At 38.8% G+C, this 17,390-nt stretch overlaps 1 protein-coding gene across 12 annotated transcripts in view; it reads left to right on the top strand.

Annotated features, from left to right (window-relative positions):
• The window catches only part of ATP8B4 (ATPase phospholipid transporting 8B4 (putative)), a 314,125-nt gene that overhangs the window by 111,239 nt on the left and 185,496 nt on the right, over window positions 1-17,390 (top strand). For 11 of the 12 annotated variants that reach the window (XR_007727270.1, XM_050797123.1, XM_050797120.1 and 8 more), the window contains 2 exons: window positions 11,140-11,253; window positions 13,952-14,050. Coding sequence is in view for 10 of the 12 variants with exons in the window: in XM_050797123.1 (XP_050653080.1) it covers window positions 11,140-11,253; window positions 13,952-14,050 (213 nt within the window). In the remaining 2 variants the exon portion in view is untranslated. Of the gene's footprint in view, window positions 1-11,139; window positions 11,254-13,951; window positions 14,051-17,390 lie in introns of those variants that run through there. The other variant, XM_050797128.1, reaches the window with a different exon arrangement.

The raw sequence follows: 17,390 nt of genomic DNA, 5'->3' as shown, positions 1-17,390 counted from the left end.
CCCCTACCTGCCCCATGTAGAGAATTTTCCTTCTGTATTTCCCAGTCTTCTCTCCCTCTCAACACCTCTACTCCCAAACAAAAGCCACTCAGCAAACAAAAAACACAAAGCCAGGTGTTGTGGGTTTGTCTGAATGTAGATTTACTCCCCAGTCCTGGCTGCGAAGGGGCTGGAGACCAGGAAAGGCTAGGACTGTTGCGGGAGAACAGCTTCATGAGTGGATCAGGGTCCCAGTTGTTCCAGTACCCCCTGGGCATGACAGAGAGTGCTCACAATTGCATGCACTTTTTCAATCTGATCCTTAGGGGTTCAGGAGAAAATTGCGTAGCTACCCCTGAGGTGGTGTTATTTATGTAGAACTCTAGTATAAGAAGTAGAGTGCTAGGGAGGATTAGACTGTGTATAGTGTGCTATTACAACTCTTTGGTTCTTTGGGCAATTCTTTATGGGTGCTTTTCCTCATTAACTGGACTTTTCTGTTGTGTCTTTCTTATTGTTGTAAACACTGAGGTCTTGAAATTTGGCTTAGTTCCCAGACTACCCAGCAGCATGAATATGGTCTAATTTTCAGACCTAATAAACAAAGAAATCCACCTGTACTAAGTTGTCCAAAGAATCCCCTGTAGTTCAGGAAATGGGCTTGAACAAGCCAGCTCCCACCTCAACTCAAAGAAATGCCCACTCTGATCATATAAGATCCCTAAAGCTCAGGCTGAGATGAATTTGTGGACCAAAGCTGAGGCCTGACTCCCTAGATCCCTAGCTGATTGAAAAGGAGGAGGCGTAGATGAGCTCTGGCCCAGCAGAGATAGGAGGCAAACGGATCATTAGCGATGCCCCAGGGAAGTCCCACTGAAACACAATTTTTGCTTTCTTTTATTTTTCTCTTTTGTATGTCTTCTTTTCTCTCTGGAGAAGGCATATACTAGGTCTTTTTCTCTCTCTCTTTCTGTCTGTATTTTCAGTCCTTTTTTAGATGTCACAAAAAGAAAGTAAACATTTTATTGCAACTATTTAAGATGTTATATGCCTCTAAACACCCTGGAGAAAAAAAATTAGTGTGATTAAATTAATCTCAGAGGGAAATTTAATTTGTTCCCCTGATAATTATCCAAAATTAGTTCTTTGTAGATAAATTACTATTCATAGGCCATTTACTAGCTGTAGAACTGTCTTTCAGACACTGGAACACTAAATTAAGGCTGGGGGGTAGAAAAGAGAATAAAGTTTGTGACACTGTCAGACAGATTTGCGTTGTGGGAAGACGGAGGCCTGAAAGCTTTCCTGGCCACTATCTCTGTTCCTAAGGTCTAGATGGAAAATGAGCTCCCTAGACAAGCCCAGCAATATTCTCCCTAGATTGAAAGGACTGGAAGTGACTGCTCCGGCTGATTGAATTAATGTGAGCCCTTCCCTGTGATTTAGTTTAGAGAGGTTCTGTTCTTCACCAGAGTGAAGGATGTCAGATGAGGGCCAGTAAGTCCATTAACCAAAAGGCAGTCTAGAGACTTCCTAGTTTCTGACTTGTTTCTCATGGAACACCATTTGGGACAACACAGGATTGTACAAGACTTGCTTTTATAGGCAACCCTCACAACTGTTCTAAACCTCAGTTTCCTCATCTGTAAAATGATGCTGAAATAGTCACAGCTCATTGGATTTTTTTGAGGACTGCCTGAGATGATGTACTTACAGTGTTCAGCATAGAACCTGGAGATGGAAGGAGGCAACACCATTATCTGGTGTCACTGTATGACCCAGAGAAGCCATGACATAGAAAGTCATATGTTCTCCATTCTGTGCCCAAGTCTTGGTGAAACATGTTCTAAAAGGTGGAGGCACAGATGAGCTCCTTTGTCCATAACAGTGTTTAGTCCACAGTGTTCAAAGGTTTTGAGCATGTTCCTCACTTGTAAAAGTAAATTAAATCTGACTGAATGTGGTGGCTCATACCTGTAATCCCAGTGCTTTGAGAGGCCAAGGCGGGAGGATCTCTTGAGGCCAGGAGTTCGAGATCAGCCTGGGCAACATAGCAAGACCCTGTTTCGATAAAAAATTTAAAAAAAAGAAATTAATCTATATGTGTGTATACATATAGACAATGCATACATTGTACTATTAATATTTATATACATGTGTATACACATATATGCATGTGTGTACTATATATTATTTTTACTATAATGTGTATTGTCTTTGCTATAGGTATATATACACATACACATATATTATCTATAGTAATTAAACATTAGTAACATTAACATTTTTAGTTAAAATATACATGAAGTTCTTTTTTATTTTTGATAGCCCAAAGGATTCTTTTGGGCACCCAGGAAGCGAGCACCCTCTACGGGACACGTATTCCCACTGGTCTCACCAAGTAGGGTAATCTTGATACTGCATTAACCTGGAAAATCAAGCAAGAAGGCTTCCTGAGGGAGTCTTGGCAGGCAAGGTGCTCCTGCTCTATTGTTCATTATTTTTGTCATAGCATTTGATGATCACCTCCTTAAATTGTGTCATCAGTTTACAAGTTTATTGTCTGCTTGTTCCTGCCTCTCTCTCCACAACTAACATACAAACTTACTCAATGAGGGGAGGGTCTTTGCTTAGTCATGTCTATAGCCCTGGCTCAATAACATTATTGCCTGACGTACAGAAGGACTTTAACAAAAATTAGTTGAATGAATGAATGAGTGTTGGGGGATATGTGCCCTCTGCTCTTTCCTTCCTCATACACGTTTTCTGCTCAAGTCTGGGAGCCCAGACTCAGGAGAACGTTAAGATGATGGTGGTGGTGGTGGTGATGATGAGTGTAGTCATTATTGATTGACACTCTCTGCAAAGCCTCTTCTGTGGTTGAGGCTTCCTCAGCAGAGTTCATAGAAGAGCACTGTTGTCTTTCCATTGCCCCTATCCTGGAAAGCTGTGGACTCTGCACTAGGCAACAGTCAGCTGATACTGAGGAGCCTCCAGGGGTTCTTCCTGGTATCGGTGAGGTACCAGATGTCTAATCTCCAGGTCCCATACAGGCATTCTTTTGAGATCTTTGCATAAACATGGGTGATTCACATATTTTCTGAGTGGTACAAATGCCTTTTGGCTACTTCCTCTTTTATGCCGGTAGTTTGTGGACACAATCCCTTTTTGTTTTTTATTTTATGGCTTAGAGATAATCTCTCCCTTATTAGTCAGGATTATTTCTGTCTCTGGAATCTGGATCGTACCATAAAAATACTGTATCTGCCTCCTTTTGTGGCAAGAAAAGCTAGATGTTTTCCCCTTCAAGCTCTGGAAAGTTACTTTTTATAGTTGTTATGATGTACAAATGTCTCATCAGATGTGGGATGATGATTTGATAGTGAGGAAACTGTGGTACTCATTGCAAAAGCTCCTGGGGCTTGTGGGACTCATAGACGTAGGCAGTGTCCCTGGACAGCTACTGAGCTCATTTGGGTTTAAGCTTTCTGGGATGCATTCTTTAAGACAAACATAGAGATACAAGTAAGCTATTATTTAAAAAGCAAACTGATCTTGCATATATTATGAATGCTCTTACCTAGTGTTTGGTTGGTTGAGAGTAAAAGAAAAACCAACTCAAATTGACTTAGTTTGAGTTGAATGAACAGATCATATAACTGAAAAGTCCAGAGATAGGGCTAGTCTCGGGAGAGGCTTGGTCTAGTTTCTTTCTCTGCATTTCTTGGCCCTGAATTTTTAGTGCAGTTTGTTCTTGGCAGCCTCCCCACTCATAGCCCCAAGTTGCTGTTAGTAATCTGTAGGGCTACTTGTTTCCAGATTGGAATGCAATAGGAAAGAGAAAGCTTACATTATCAGCAAATTTCAGAATTGACGTAGTTTATGTGCCAGTGTCTGAATTCCAAATTGTAATTAGGAGGGTGGGCCGTGTACTTGCCTTAAGCTAATTTGACCCTGGAATTATGGATGGGAGATGAATCTATACAGTTCAAGGGACTAAGGAACTTGGCACATTGTTTAGCTGATGGGGAGAGGAAATAGTCAAATGAATGTTACATATGTCATTAACAGGACTGAATTTAAAGTGCTGAGATTGGTTTTTGGTATATTTGGTAGTAGATGCGTCTCTTACTCTCAAGATACTAGGTTAGCGTCTATTACTGGTTGCAATAGCCATTAGTGACATCCATTAATGTTTCTAACTTTCTGTCCAAAACTGTCTTTTGGACACTTTCTGTCTTTTGGACAACATGGTGACTCTTTTGACCAATAAATTGTGAGCATTTGGGTTGAAGCATTACATATGAGAGTGGGACTCTTCAGACCTTCTTTTTCCTCTGGTAATATACCTTGAAGCATTGAAGATGGTGGGTGGTCCATTATGAGTATCTGATGAGCAGACTCATGTTGGGCAAGTAGCATGAACAATAAATAAACTCTTACTGGGTTAAGCCGTGAAGATTTTGGAGTTATTACTGTAGCATAGCCGGTTATCCTGACTAGTACATTGCATTTATTGATACAGTTGAATTATTTGGGGGTCGCTCACAAAAATGCTATATTTGCATAATTCTTTCAATTTAGCAGAAATGCTTTTACATCTATGCTCTCATTTCCATGATAGTTCTATAAATATATGAGAAATGTTGTTAGTTCAATTTTGCCAGTGGAAAATTGAGGCAATCTCCCAAATGCTCCAAATGTTTGTTAATATAACAGAGTTTGTTATTTTCTATTTGCTTTGTTTACTTAAGCAATACACTTACTTTGTATGTATAATGAGGATCTCTAGAAAAAATAATACTTCCCATTTTATTAATATTTTATTTGGTAGCCCATCTCTGAAAATTTTGTCATTTTTACTTCATTTTCTTTACTTTATTCCCCACCTTCGCTCCCGCCCCCGCCCCCCACCAAGTAGTAAATGTTGGAAATACAAAGGACTTTGGCCATTGTGCTTGGGTTGAAAGCTAAAGTAAGGGAGTAGTTATGCATACTATTTGTCTGCATTGAGCTTTGTTAGGGGCCAAGAGAATCACTCTTGAGGGGAACTGAAAGAGAATCCAAGGAAGCTGTAAGCATGCATCAGGCAATAGAACAAGGGTTGTGCCTGAAGGGCTTGACTAGAGAAGAAAAGGTAAATATACTGAATTTTCTTTGGTAAGAAAGTGGCAGCAGGCTTGAAATGCAGACTGCAAGAGAGAGCAAGGGCAGATTACTCTGAAAGCAGAAGAGATAACTGCTTTGCAGTGAACTGGGGCAGCACAGCGGTGAAGAGCGTAGGCTCTGGAGCAGAATGTCTATTACTAGATCCAAATCCTGGCTCTACCACCACTTACAAGCTGTATCACCTTGTGTAAGTTACTTAATCTCTCTGAACCTTGGATTTCCCTTCTACGGAATGGAAATAATAGTACCTACTTCATAAGGATGATGTGAGGATAAGATGAGCTATAAAATGTAAAACTCTTAGAACAGCACACACAGTAAGAGCTTGACAAATGTCAATTATTATTACTATTCATGATCGTTCCTTCTGCCACCACCCTGATCCAAGCTGTGCATCATCTCTCACCTGGACTAATTCAAAGACCTCCTCATTGCTCTTTTCATATCTGCTCTTGTGTCACCACTGATTTGTTCTCCACTTAGCTAGGGTGATATTTTAAAATAAAAATCTCAACAAGTTACTTCTTTGCTTAAGACATTTCAGTAATTCCCCCTTCACTTATGATTTTGGTCTTTATTAGTCTTTATAATAAAGACTCTTTTGGTCTTGATAATAAGGACTAAAATCCTTAGTATGTATTCTGAGGAACTACTCCATCTAGCCTGTTTGTGCTGACCTGTGCAGTCCAGCCTCGTAGGCCCTCTTCTAGATCCCCAAGTGTACCACCTTTTGCCCACCTAAGGGCCTTTGCATTAAAATATTTTAGAGAAGCAATGACGTTGCCTTCCAGGTGGAGGGTTCTCTACTGGTGTGACACTTCTCTCCCAACTCCGTTACCCACTCTGCCACATGTGAGATGAAATCATTGACCGGATGGGCCAATCTTGAAGGAATAATGGGCCTCAGCTCATCTTTGCCCTTCTCCCTTGTGGAAGCACATTTTCCACAGGGAACAGGTGCTTCCTCACGTTCATTTACGGGGAGGCGTTTTCCCACTATGTGGGATCATGCCCTGGTCTGGCATCACCTGTGACTGTGAGCCCAAGCCTACTTCATCGTGGAATCTATGAACCTTCCTCCTCACTAACAAGCTAATGCCATGGCCTCTAGTTTAGCTTTTATCGGCACCAAAGAGGCTTCGTGGAGTCTCCTCCTTTTCTTCTGGATTGGGAAGTTTCTAGTCATTCATGGTGGGAAAGTACTTCTGAAAGGATAGTGGTGAAGATCTTTCTGTGCCTTATTATGAAATGAATTGGACTCAGATTGGACTGTAGGCCCATAGCCTATGAAATGACTAAATATTAATGTGCCTGATTTAAGGTCTTACCAATACAGTACTCATATGCTTGGACAGGGCAGTGGAAATGGAAGCGTGTTTTGCTTTTGGTTGAAAAACAAAGAAAAGTAGACTGGCCCAGAGATTTTCCAGGAGGGGGAGCCCTTGTTCCTTGTTCCCATTCAAAGCTGTGAGGGTTTGCATCATCTGTGACTAAGTTACAACAGAACAAAAACAATCATTGCTATATGTCAAGCTCAGCAAATAGGAGAATATTGTCATAATTTCTGTTTGGCATTATTACTTTATCCCACAGAATTAACTCTTTACCTATATGGAACTCAGTTTTGTAGGAGAGTTTCTTTATAATTCCTACCGTGGTTTTGATGGTTATAGACATTGTATATGTCCTTTTGGCAAGATGCTAGGCTAACCTCTATTTTAGTTTTAAGTTAGAAGGAAAATATAAAACAGAATTAGGAATACGACCTCCTTATTTAACTGTATTTTCTCCTTAGCTTTAATCTTCCCCATTCTTTTCTCCAAGTCCTTTCTTTAGAGAAACATATGATTGACAGTACCCACACCCTATTTTGCAGTGTGTTAACTTCTTGAGTAGTTAACGTACTACAATACCATCATTATTAGCTTTCAGAACAGTTTTCAGTACATCAGTGCGCATCAGACCAACTAAGCTGGAAACTCTTCTCTTGACATCTCTTCTTATTTTCCCACAACTTGTAGCACAAAACTGGACACCTTGATTCCTGACAAATGTTGTATTAGTCTGTTTTCATGCTGCTAATAAAGACATACCTGAGACTGGGTAACTTATAAAGAAAAAAGGTTCAATTGATTCACAGTTCAGCGTGACTGGGGAGGCCTAAGGAATCTTAGAGTCATGTTGGAAGGGGAAGCAAACACGTCCTTCTTCACATGGAGGCAGCAAGGAGAAGTGCTGAGCGAAAGAGGGGAAAGCCCCTTATAAAACCATCAGATCTCGTGAGAACTCACTCACTATTGTGAGAATAACAGCATCGGGGTAACCACCCTAATGATTCAGTTACCTCCCATCGGGTCCCTCCTATGACATGTGTGGATTATGGGAACTATAATTCAAGATGAGATTTGGGTAGGGACACAGCCAAACCATATCAAATGTTAAAAATGGTCATTTAACAGACGACCGGATTTTAAAAAAACAGATAGGAGTGATGGCTAGGAACCAGGGTAGGTTCACCTAAAACAAGTTACCCCAAACTAACCTAATTCAAAAAATATTATTCTGGGCATGTTGATTCTGAATTTCAGTAATATTTGTCACCCCAAATTTCTCATGTTATTTTCGTGGATAGGATAGAATTAAGCCTCAAAGAATATAGTTATATGACTTTACAAATGGTTAAATAAAACATATTTAATATGTTTTATATAATACCTGAAAAAAATATTAACATTAATTTGTAGAGAGATCTCTGGTAGTTTGCCATAGCTTTATTGGTTTAATCAAAAAATTTTTTTGGTACATTTAGCCTTTTTAAAAAATGTGTATTTGCCTACAGCTTTAGAAGAATATATAAAAGGCATGTGTTTGAAATTTTCTGATGACACAAAGCTGGGAGGAATATCTAATGCTTTAGATAGTACACTCAAGATTAATTTTTTTTTCATTAGGCTGGTGTAATAGGAAATATGAAAGATGTTATACAGAAATATTTTAAAAACCAACTATAAATGTATAGGAAGGGAAACATGATTTAATAGTGATTTATGTAGCAAAGATCTAGGAATTCTTGTTGATTAAAACTTAATATGAAGACATAGTGAGACACAATTGCCAGAATGCCAATGAAATCTTTGGACATGTCAATATAATAGTTCAGAACACAGAACATCAAAGTCCTTACCATACATAGACTTGTTGAGGCTGCTCTGCAGTTGTGTTTGGTTCTGGGCAACATGTTTTAAGAGAGATGCAGAGAAGCTGGGATGGATCCAGAAGAGCCTGACTGGGAAGAAATGCCTGTAAAATAAATCATGGAGAATAGTTGAAAGGTTTGGGAATGTCCAAGTCAGCATAAGTATTTATGGGAGTCCTATGAGTGGTTTTCAAGTATTTGAAGGTTATCAACATAGAAAGGCCTTAGACTTGGTCTAGGTGACCCCAGGAATGGAATTTGCTATGTGGCAAGAAGACACGTCTCAAAAGAAGACATACATGTGGCCAACAAATATATGAAAAAATGCTAAATATCACTAATCATTAAAGAAATGCAAATCAAAACCACAATGAGATACTATCTCACACCAGTCAGAATGGCCATTATTAAAAAGTAAAATAAAATAAAATAAAATAAAATAACAGATGTTGGTGAGGTTGCAGAGAAAAAGGAATGCTTATACACTGTTGATAGGAGTGTAAATACGTTTGGCCATTATGGAAAATAGTGTGGCGATTCCTCAAAGAACCTAAAACAGAACTAGTATTTAACCCAGCAATCCAATTACTGGGTATACACCCAATGGAAAATAAATCATTCTACCATAAAGACACATGCACTTGTATGTTCATTACAGCATTATTTACAATAGCAAAGACATGGAGTCAACCTAGATGCCCATCAATGGTGGACTGGATAAAGAAAACGTGGTACCTATACACCATGCAATACTACACAGGCATAAAAAAAGAATGAAACATGTCTTTTGCAGCAGCATGGGTGTGGCTGGAGGCCATTATCTGAAGTGAATTAACACAGGATCACAAAACCAAAGACTGCAAGTTCTCACTTATGAGTGGGGTTAAACAATGGGTACTCATGGACGTATACGGCAGCAATAGACACTGGGGATTACTAGAGTGAGGAGAGTGGAAGGGTGGGGGTAATGGTTGAAAAACTACCTACTGGGTACTAATGCTTGTTACCAGGGAGAGTGGATGTCCCAGCTCTTGTCTAACTTGGAAGAAAGATTTCAACCAAGAGACAGTAGGAAGACAGTGAAAAATTTTATTGAAAAGAAATATAGTGTAAAGAGCTTATTGTAGGAAAAAATGGGTACACCTCAAAGGAGGAGTGGGATGATCCTGTGCGAAAACAGTTCCAAAGGTTCTGCGCAGGGAGCTTTATCATGTTGGACTTTTTCTGCAAATTACTGCCCCTGTCTCAAGTCTCCACCTTTCTCCTTTGCCTCGTTTTTCCCGCTTCTGCCTTAACTCCTCACCTAGGCTTGTGGGACCCTCCCTTACTGTTGGTTAATGTGCATGTGTGGGCTGGTGATCAATACAAATCCTGTCTGATGGTGGCCCTGCTCATTGCTACCATCCTAGAAAGGTTGTATAGTGGTCAAATCTATACCTGTTGGGCCTGCATATCTCTTTAATTTCCTTATCTGTCCTAATTTGTACTTGTGGTGCCAGGTTTCTCTTGGTAATGTCCCCTTTACCCGTCTTTTTCCTTTTTTTTTTTTTTTTTTTGGAGGAGTCTTGCTCCATCACCCAGGCTGGAGTGCAGTGGTGCAATCCCGGCTCACTGTGACCTCTGCCTCCTGGGTTCAAGTGATTCTCCTGCCTCAGCCTCCTGAGTAGCTGGGACTACAGGCGTACACCACCATGCCTGGCTAATTTTTGTATTTTTATCATGTTGGCCATTCTGGTCTCGAACTCCTGACCTCAGGTGATCCACCCACCTCTACCTCCCAAAATGCTGGGATTACAGGTGTGAGCCATTGTGCCTGGCCCCCTTTGCCCTTCTTATTAGCATGTAGCTAACGACATTCTGACATTTTAACTGCAGAATGAATGATTATTGGGGTGTCTTAAGAGGCATTCCGTGGTGTTTCTTTCTGTATGGCTACCTCCTCTCTCTCCTACCCACATATGATTAAGTGCTCCCAACCCCCACAAGCATTAGAGATGGCATTAATATGCAAATTTTGGGTGGTCCCTCAGGTGTGAGCCTTCCCAGAGATTTCCTTTCCCAGGAGCTCCCCTCCTGTTCATGTCTAGCCCTCTACCCACTCTAACATGCTCTTTACCTGGTGACAGGATCATTCATACACCAAACCTCAGTGACACATAGTTCTCTCATGTGACAATCCTGCACACATGCCCCTGAACCTAAAATAAAATTGGAAAAAAAATAGTTGTTAAAATTAAAAAAAGAAGTTACAGGGAGGCAGATTTGAATTTCTCATAATAAGGACCATTCTAGCAATTCCCATTCTGAAATGGGGACAGGCTGCCTTGTGAGGCAGTCAGTTTCCCATCACAGGAGACCTTCTAAGAAGGACCTAGGAGCCCCTTGTCAGAGGTAGCTAAAGGGGTCATGCTTTGGGAAGGTGGACCAGATGATTTCTGAAGTTCCCTCCTGCCTTGCAAGCCCCAACAGGAAGGAACTCAGTACCTGCATACAGTAGGTACTCAAGCAGTGACTGCCAAATAGTTGAGTGCCTGACTCAAAAATCTCAGGGGTAGACTTTTGCATTTGATACATATTTTGTCACAGGTGAGTTTATGGCATGGACCAGTAATTTCACCTAGTATCAGGAGCGTATCATCTTGGGGAAAATGAAGGCTTTGAGTCACACAGAGTTGAAATTTCCTAGATAACTGGCTTATCTTTCTTACTCTGGCTCAGGCTTGTAGGTTTTAGAGCTGTTTCTGATAATGAGCAATGCCTTGCCCCAAACTAACATGATGCTATTTCTTTTTCAGGATAATCGTATCCACACATCGAAATATAATATTCTCACCTTCTTGCCAATTAATTTATTTGAACAGTTCCAAAGAGTGGCAAATGCCTATTTTCTTTGCCTTCTGATTTTACAGGTAATATTTAGGTTGTATTTCTTTATTATCTGTTTGTTTAAAGTGTTCATATGCTTTTAAAAAGTAGGTCAATTTACTTAGCTAAATGTTTGTGATTAGATAAAATCATCCTTTATCAGATTTTTAATCTTGTTGTTGCTGTTTCTCTTCACAAACGTGGGAGGGGTAGGAATGGTTAAAAAGTAGTACATTCATCATTTTAAACACTGAGGTCACTTTAAAACACAGCCTTGCACTTTATTTGAACCAAACCAGAGCCTAATAATTACTGTTCATAGCCTCCCTCCTTTCTTTATCTCCCTCTTACATCTACAGGGTGGGGATTGCCAGAGTTGAGGCAAAGAGTCTTAGCTGACTAAGACTGAGTAAGTTGCGGAGCTTAATTTCGCACATTTAATTTTCATTTAAGAACAGTGACATATTTTTAATATATGTAAAGTAAGTGATGATGCTATATATTATTTCACTGTAGGGTGACTACTTTTACAGTTTTGAATGGTTAATTGGTAGTTAATAACCTTTGCTTTTTCTCCCGTCTGACTAAAATTTGCCCTTAAATGAAATTTCAGATTTTATGGATATTTTGGGAAGGAAAAAATATAAATCAAGGAAACTACATACATATATACACATACATACTGTACACACACATAAATCATTCATGTTAGCCAGTCATTTACCTAGTATTTATGTTAGCGTACTTTAACCAGATCAAGCTGGTAGGTCGAGAATGGCTAAGAAGTAAGAAGATGGATTAGATTAATAGATTTGAGTACTGTTTTCTCTTTAATTGAATATCTATTTAAGAATCTTTATGTTTTAAGTGACAGAAATCTTAGTTTAAGCAAAAGACGAATATATTCATGGGTATCTCATTTCAAGTATTACTGGATTCATGGGCACAGTTTCATCAGGATGTGGCTTCTCTTCTCTGTTTTTTTTTTTTTTTTTTTTTTTTTTTTTTTTTTTTTTTTTTTTTTTTTTTTTTAACACATTGACCTTTCTTAGGTAGGCCCTTTCTACTTGGTGGCCCTGACAGCTTCCTAGTTCCAACTCAAGTCAGAGAGAGAGAGAGAGAGAGAGAGAGAGCAGGGAGGGGAGGGGGAAGCGGAGAGAGAGAGAGAGAGAGAACGAATGAGGGAATTACTTTTTCTGTTGCTCCAGCAAAAGTCTTGAGATTAGTTCTGATTGGAGCTATATCTTCATTCCTAAACCTGTTACTGTGGCTCAAGAGTTTGATTCAGTAATTGGCTTAACCAAGATCATATGCCAAACCCTGGATCCATGGTAGAATCAGTTTCCTAAAATTATGTGGACAGAAAGTGAGGGGATATGATGTTTCCCTAAGAAATAGGAGTATATTTAGAAGAACTGGGTGCTGATCAGGAAAACAAAAGCCAATAATGAATAAACACCTTACTATTTATTGAAGAAAGCTTAGAGCCCAAGATTTCTCCTCCCACCTCTCCCCATGAAATCGTTTTTGGTTTCTTCAAGTAACACTTCACACCATTCCAGAATTTTGAATTCATTTCTCTAATGGCTTTTTCATTTGTGGCCAAAGGCTCTTCTTCATAGAATTTTATATATAGAAGGGAACTTTGGGATGGTTCAGTCTAACCTCTCCTTTCTTTATTGATGAAGAACTTAGACCCAGAGAGATTAGGTGGTAAGGCTTTCACTGTGAGTTGATGATGAACTAGGACTAGAATTTAGCTTTTCTGACACCAAGCTCAATATTTTTGCTGCTACATCAGAGGCTTTTGAGTTTTTTTTTAAAAAAAGTCTTACGTAGAAGCTACTGTATAAAATTGATTTAGAGTTGTTTTGATGGGGCCTGATCTTTAGCCGCTGACCATCTCTACCCCATCCTTTCCTGCCTGATGGCCCTGAAGCAGCTCCAAAATGAATCCCATTTGAAACCACTTGTCTAAGAGATTTATGTCACGGTGTCTCTCTTATGTGGGTGGCTTTGGATGTATAGGCACAAGGGAATAGGCCTTGGAGTCCAAGAGACCTAGTTTCAAATTTTAACAGTATGTGATCTTGGCCCAGTTGCATGATCTCTTAGATTCTTCATTTATAAAATGGGGACATGATACCCAGGTCTGCAACATTTCCTGACTCCTGGTCACCATTCATAATGTAGTATTCTGTCTTGTGTACTGGGGGTACTATTTATGTGGAATACAAACCTTCTGGGATTATACAAAAGCAATGCTAGTAAGAATCTAACTAAGTGAACTTTTCCGAGGATTGAATGACATAATAAATGGAAAGTACCTGGCACAGTGTCTGGTGCAAGGCAGATGTTCAAATAATCTCTCTTTGGGAATTGGTAAAAAGAGTAGTTAGTAAAATTGTTAAAAGTTGAGATGAAAAGCTGAAAAAGATGGGTGAAATTTAACATATTGGAGAAGGTGATCATCTGTGAAAGATTTCAAGAAGCTTCTCCCTTGCTATAAAAATTTCAGTTTTCGGTTAGGTAGTTTGAAAACAAGTTAAATAATACTTCTACTTTATGTGTCTTATAACCAAATACAAACACTTAAATTATTGAAAGTCAATCTTCATTTGTAAAAATAAGTCAATATAACCCCATTAATTTCTGCTAAGTCTTATAAAATTAAATGACACAATTTGGAAGATATATTTTCTAACTTTAAAAGCCCTAAACTATTTGGAATGTTTGTTTCAGCTAATTCCAGAAATCTCCTCCTTGACCTGGTTTACCACCATTGTGCCTTTGGTCTTGGTGATAACTATGACAGCTGTCAAAGATGCCACAGATGACTATGTGAGTATTTGCTCTTGAGCATTCTTGAGGTCTCATTTCAGTTATGGCTTCTCAGAAATAGATAATGAAGATACATTTGAAATTTTGAATGAAGTTATTTTGGTCAATATCATATAAAGCTATTTTGCTATTTGTTTGATGATTAATACAGGTACCATAGAACCAGAGCCTGTTTAAAAGCAAGAGGGTTTCAATAACTAGATTCACTTTCTTCTTTTATAGATGAGAAAACGAAAGCCTAGAAAGAGCTAATGATTTGCTAATAATATGACCAATTTGTGGAAGACCAGAATTAGAAATCAACCTGCATTCACTCAGTGAAGTGTTACTTATTCTTCATCACATGTCTTTGTTTAAGTTGTGAGAGTTGGTAAATATTAGGTATTCTCATACATGCTTGTCGTTACATTAGGAGTTACAAAGTCAAATATAGTTGACCCTTGAATGATGTGGGGGTTAGGGACACCAATTCCCTGTGCAGTCAAAAATTCGTGTATAACTTTTGACTCCCTCAAAATCTTTACTAATAGCCTATTGTTGGCCAGAAGCCTTACCGATAACATAAACAGTTGATTAACACATATTTTGTATATTTATTATGCACTGTATTCTTACAATAAAGTAAACTAGAGAAAAGAAAATGTTATTAAGAAAATTATAAGGAAAAGAAAATATATATGCTATTCATTAAGTGGAAGTGGATCACCATAAAGGTTTTCATTCTTGTCATCTTCATCTTTAGTAGGCTGAGGAGGAAGAGGAAGAGGAGTGATTGGTTTTACTGTCTCAGGGGTTGCAGAAGCAGAGGAAGGGGAAGCAGGAGAGCAGGCACACTCAATGTAGCCTTTAGAGAAAAAAAAAATCTGTGTATAAGTGGACCTGTGCAGTTCAAATTTATGTTGTTCGAGGGTCAACTGTAGCTTCAAAAGTCAGGAAACTAATGTAAATAAGTCAGGTATAAGGCAATAGATAGTTTTAAAGTCTGCATAACCCAAAGGAAGTAATTCTCATTCAAAGACAAAACACAGTCTTGGGAAAACCAAACATTCTAAATCCAGACAAATTATATTTTCATCCTGAGTGATTACATGTGCCCCCTCAATAACTGTCTAAGCCAATGAGTTACAGGTTTATATTCCTAGCCCAAGTCACTCCTCTGAGCTCACACCTATATTTCCTGTTGCCTATTTTTAACCTATCTGTATCTTTAAAATGGTTTTCTTTTAGACAGCATATATAGTAGGGTAATAATTTTTAATAAAATCTGAAAATCTCTACCTTTCAATTGGAATATTTAACCCATTTATGTTTAATATAATTATCATTATGATTAGGCCATCTATCATCTTGCTGTTGCTTTCTATATGCCCCATTGGCTCTTTGTTCTATTTTTCTCTGCCTACTTTTAGATTAACTGAGAATTTTTTTTTTTGTGATTCCATTTTATCTTTATTATTGGCTTAACAGATATACTTTTTCATGGTTGTTTTAGTCTGTAATAGTCTATCTCAAGTAATCCGGCTTCAGAACACTGGCACTTACTCACCACACCCCTCTGTGCTAAGCTATATGGATAATGCAAAAATGAAAGAGACACAGAAACTGAAGTTAAAAAAAGCTTAACATTCAATAGAGGGAGATGGGTCATGTACATGAATAACAATAATATGAGATAAAAATGGTGTGAAATTCATAATTTAAAAGAACCAAAGTGCTTTGGTTCTTTGAGGAAGGAAGATGACCTTCAGTAGCTAGATTGATAACAGAGGTGGGATGTGTGAAAGAGAATTAGGGAAGACATTATGGAGAAAGTGGGAACCCACTCCTGCTAAGAGTAGTTGAGTATGGTAAAGACATATGGGAAGATTTGTACTTATCAAGTTGGTTTATGTGATGTTTCCTCATAGTTATCTTACATATAATTTTTTGATAAATCAACAATTTGATGCAAGTCATTTTAAAATAGCACACATACACACAAATAATGTACTTGTCTTCATATATCATTTTTTAAAGAATACACAGGATACACTCTTCATTTCTTAATGAAATTTCTAGCCTATTTCATGGTTCACATTTTGACTATAACCTTTGAGGTTAGTTTTTTTTTTTTTTTTGAAACAGAGTCTCACTCTGTTACCCAGGCTGGAGTGCAGTGGCATGATCTCAGCTCACTGCACCTTCTGCCTCGCAGGTTCAAGCAATTCTCCTGCTTCAGCCTCCTGAGTAGCTGGGACTACAGGCATACGCTGCCACGCCTGGCTAATTTTTTGTGTTTTAGCAGAGATGGGGTTTCACTATGTTGGATTTTTTTTTTAAATTTTAAATTTTTTTTTTTTTTTTGAGACGGAGTCTCGCTCTGTCACCCAAGCTGGAGTGCAGTGGTGTGACCTTGGCTCACTGCAACCTCTGCCTCCTGGGTTCAAGCAATTCTTCTGCCTCAGCCTCCTGAGTAGCTGGGACTACAGGCACACACTACTACATCTGGCTAATTTTTTGTATTTTTAGTAGAGATGGGGTTTCACCGTGTTAGCCAAGATGGTCTCAATCTGACCTCGTGATCTGCCTGCCTTGGCCTCCCAAAGTCCTGGGATTACAGGCATGAGCCACTGTGCCTGGCCCCGGATTTTTAACAAACACATAGGATCCATCCACACTGATGAGTAATATCACATTAAAGTGGTTAGCTTCGAATGTTCCTGGAGTTTACTGATTCCTGTGAGGTTGCCATTGTTCAAGGTACTTTGGGAGCTCTTCTTATAGAATTGTCTTCTGAAGGTCAGTGTACAAGGTAGTTTTATGACTTAATGGCTTCACAGCTTTGGAAACAAATGCTACTTCTCAGCCTAATCAAAAACCTTATCAACCAGACATGCTTTCTAAGAGTGGCTTTCTTATATTTCAAAACATAAGACATCTCATTATGTCTTTTCAAAGGACATAGAACTCGATTCTCAAAGGATAGAGAACATTCTGAAGAACGGGCTATGAGCTCCAGAGGTAATTCTAAGAGAGGAAATTTCAACAATCATTTGAGCAATGGCATCTTTGGAGTAAATGTGTGGTTTTTCCATGTTATCTGATTTTTCAGGGAAATGGTACTCATTTAGATGTATGAGTTCCTACATATTGGCCTTAAAGGTCTTCATTATAGTCACACTTCATAGAGGAATAAGTGGTAGAGTAGAAAGTATATTGGCTTTGGAGAAAGACACCTTACTACCCTACCACTTCACTTTACTTTACTATGTACTGACAGTTTGACACGAGGCAAATGACTTAACTTCTCAAACCTTTCCTTTTCTGTATAACATGGCCAATGACACCAGCACTGTTGGGA

Source organism: Macaca thibetana, chromosome 7 (assembly GCF_024542745.1).
Source record: "Macaca thibetana thibetana isolate TM-01 chromosome 7, ASM2454274v1, whole genome shotgun sequence".
NCBI classification, from domain to species: domain Eukaryota; kingdom Metazoa; phylum Chordata; class Mammalia; order Primates; family Cercopithecidae; genus Macaca; species Macaca thibetana.
This window is presented reverse-complemented; position numbering and strand designations above follow the sequence as displayed.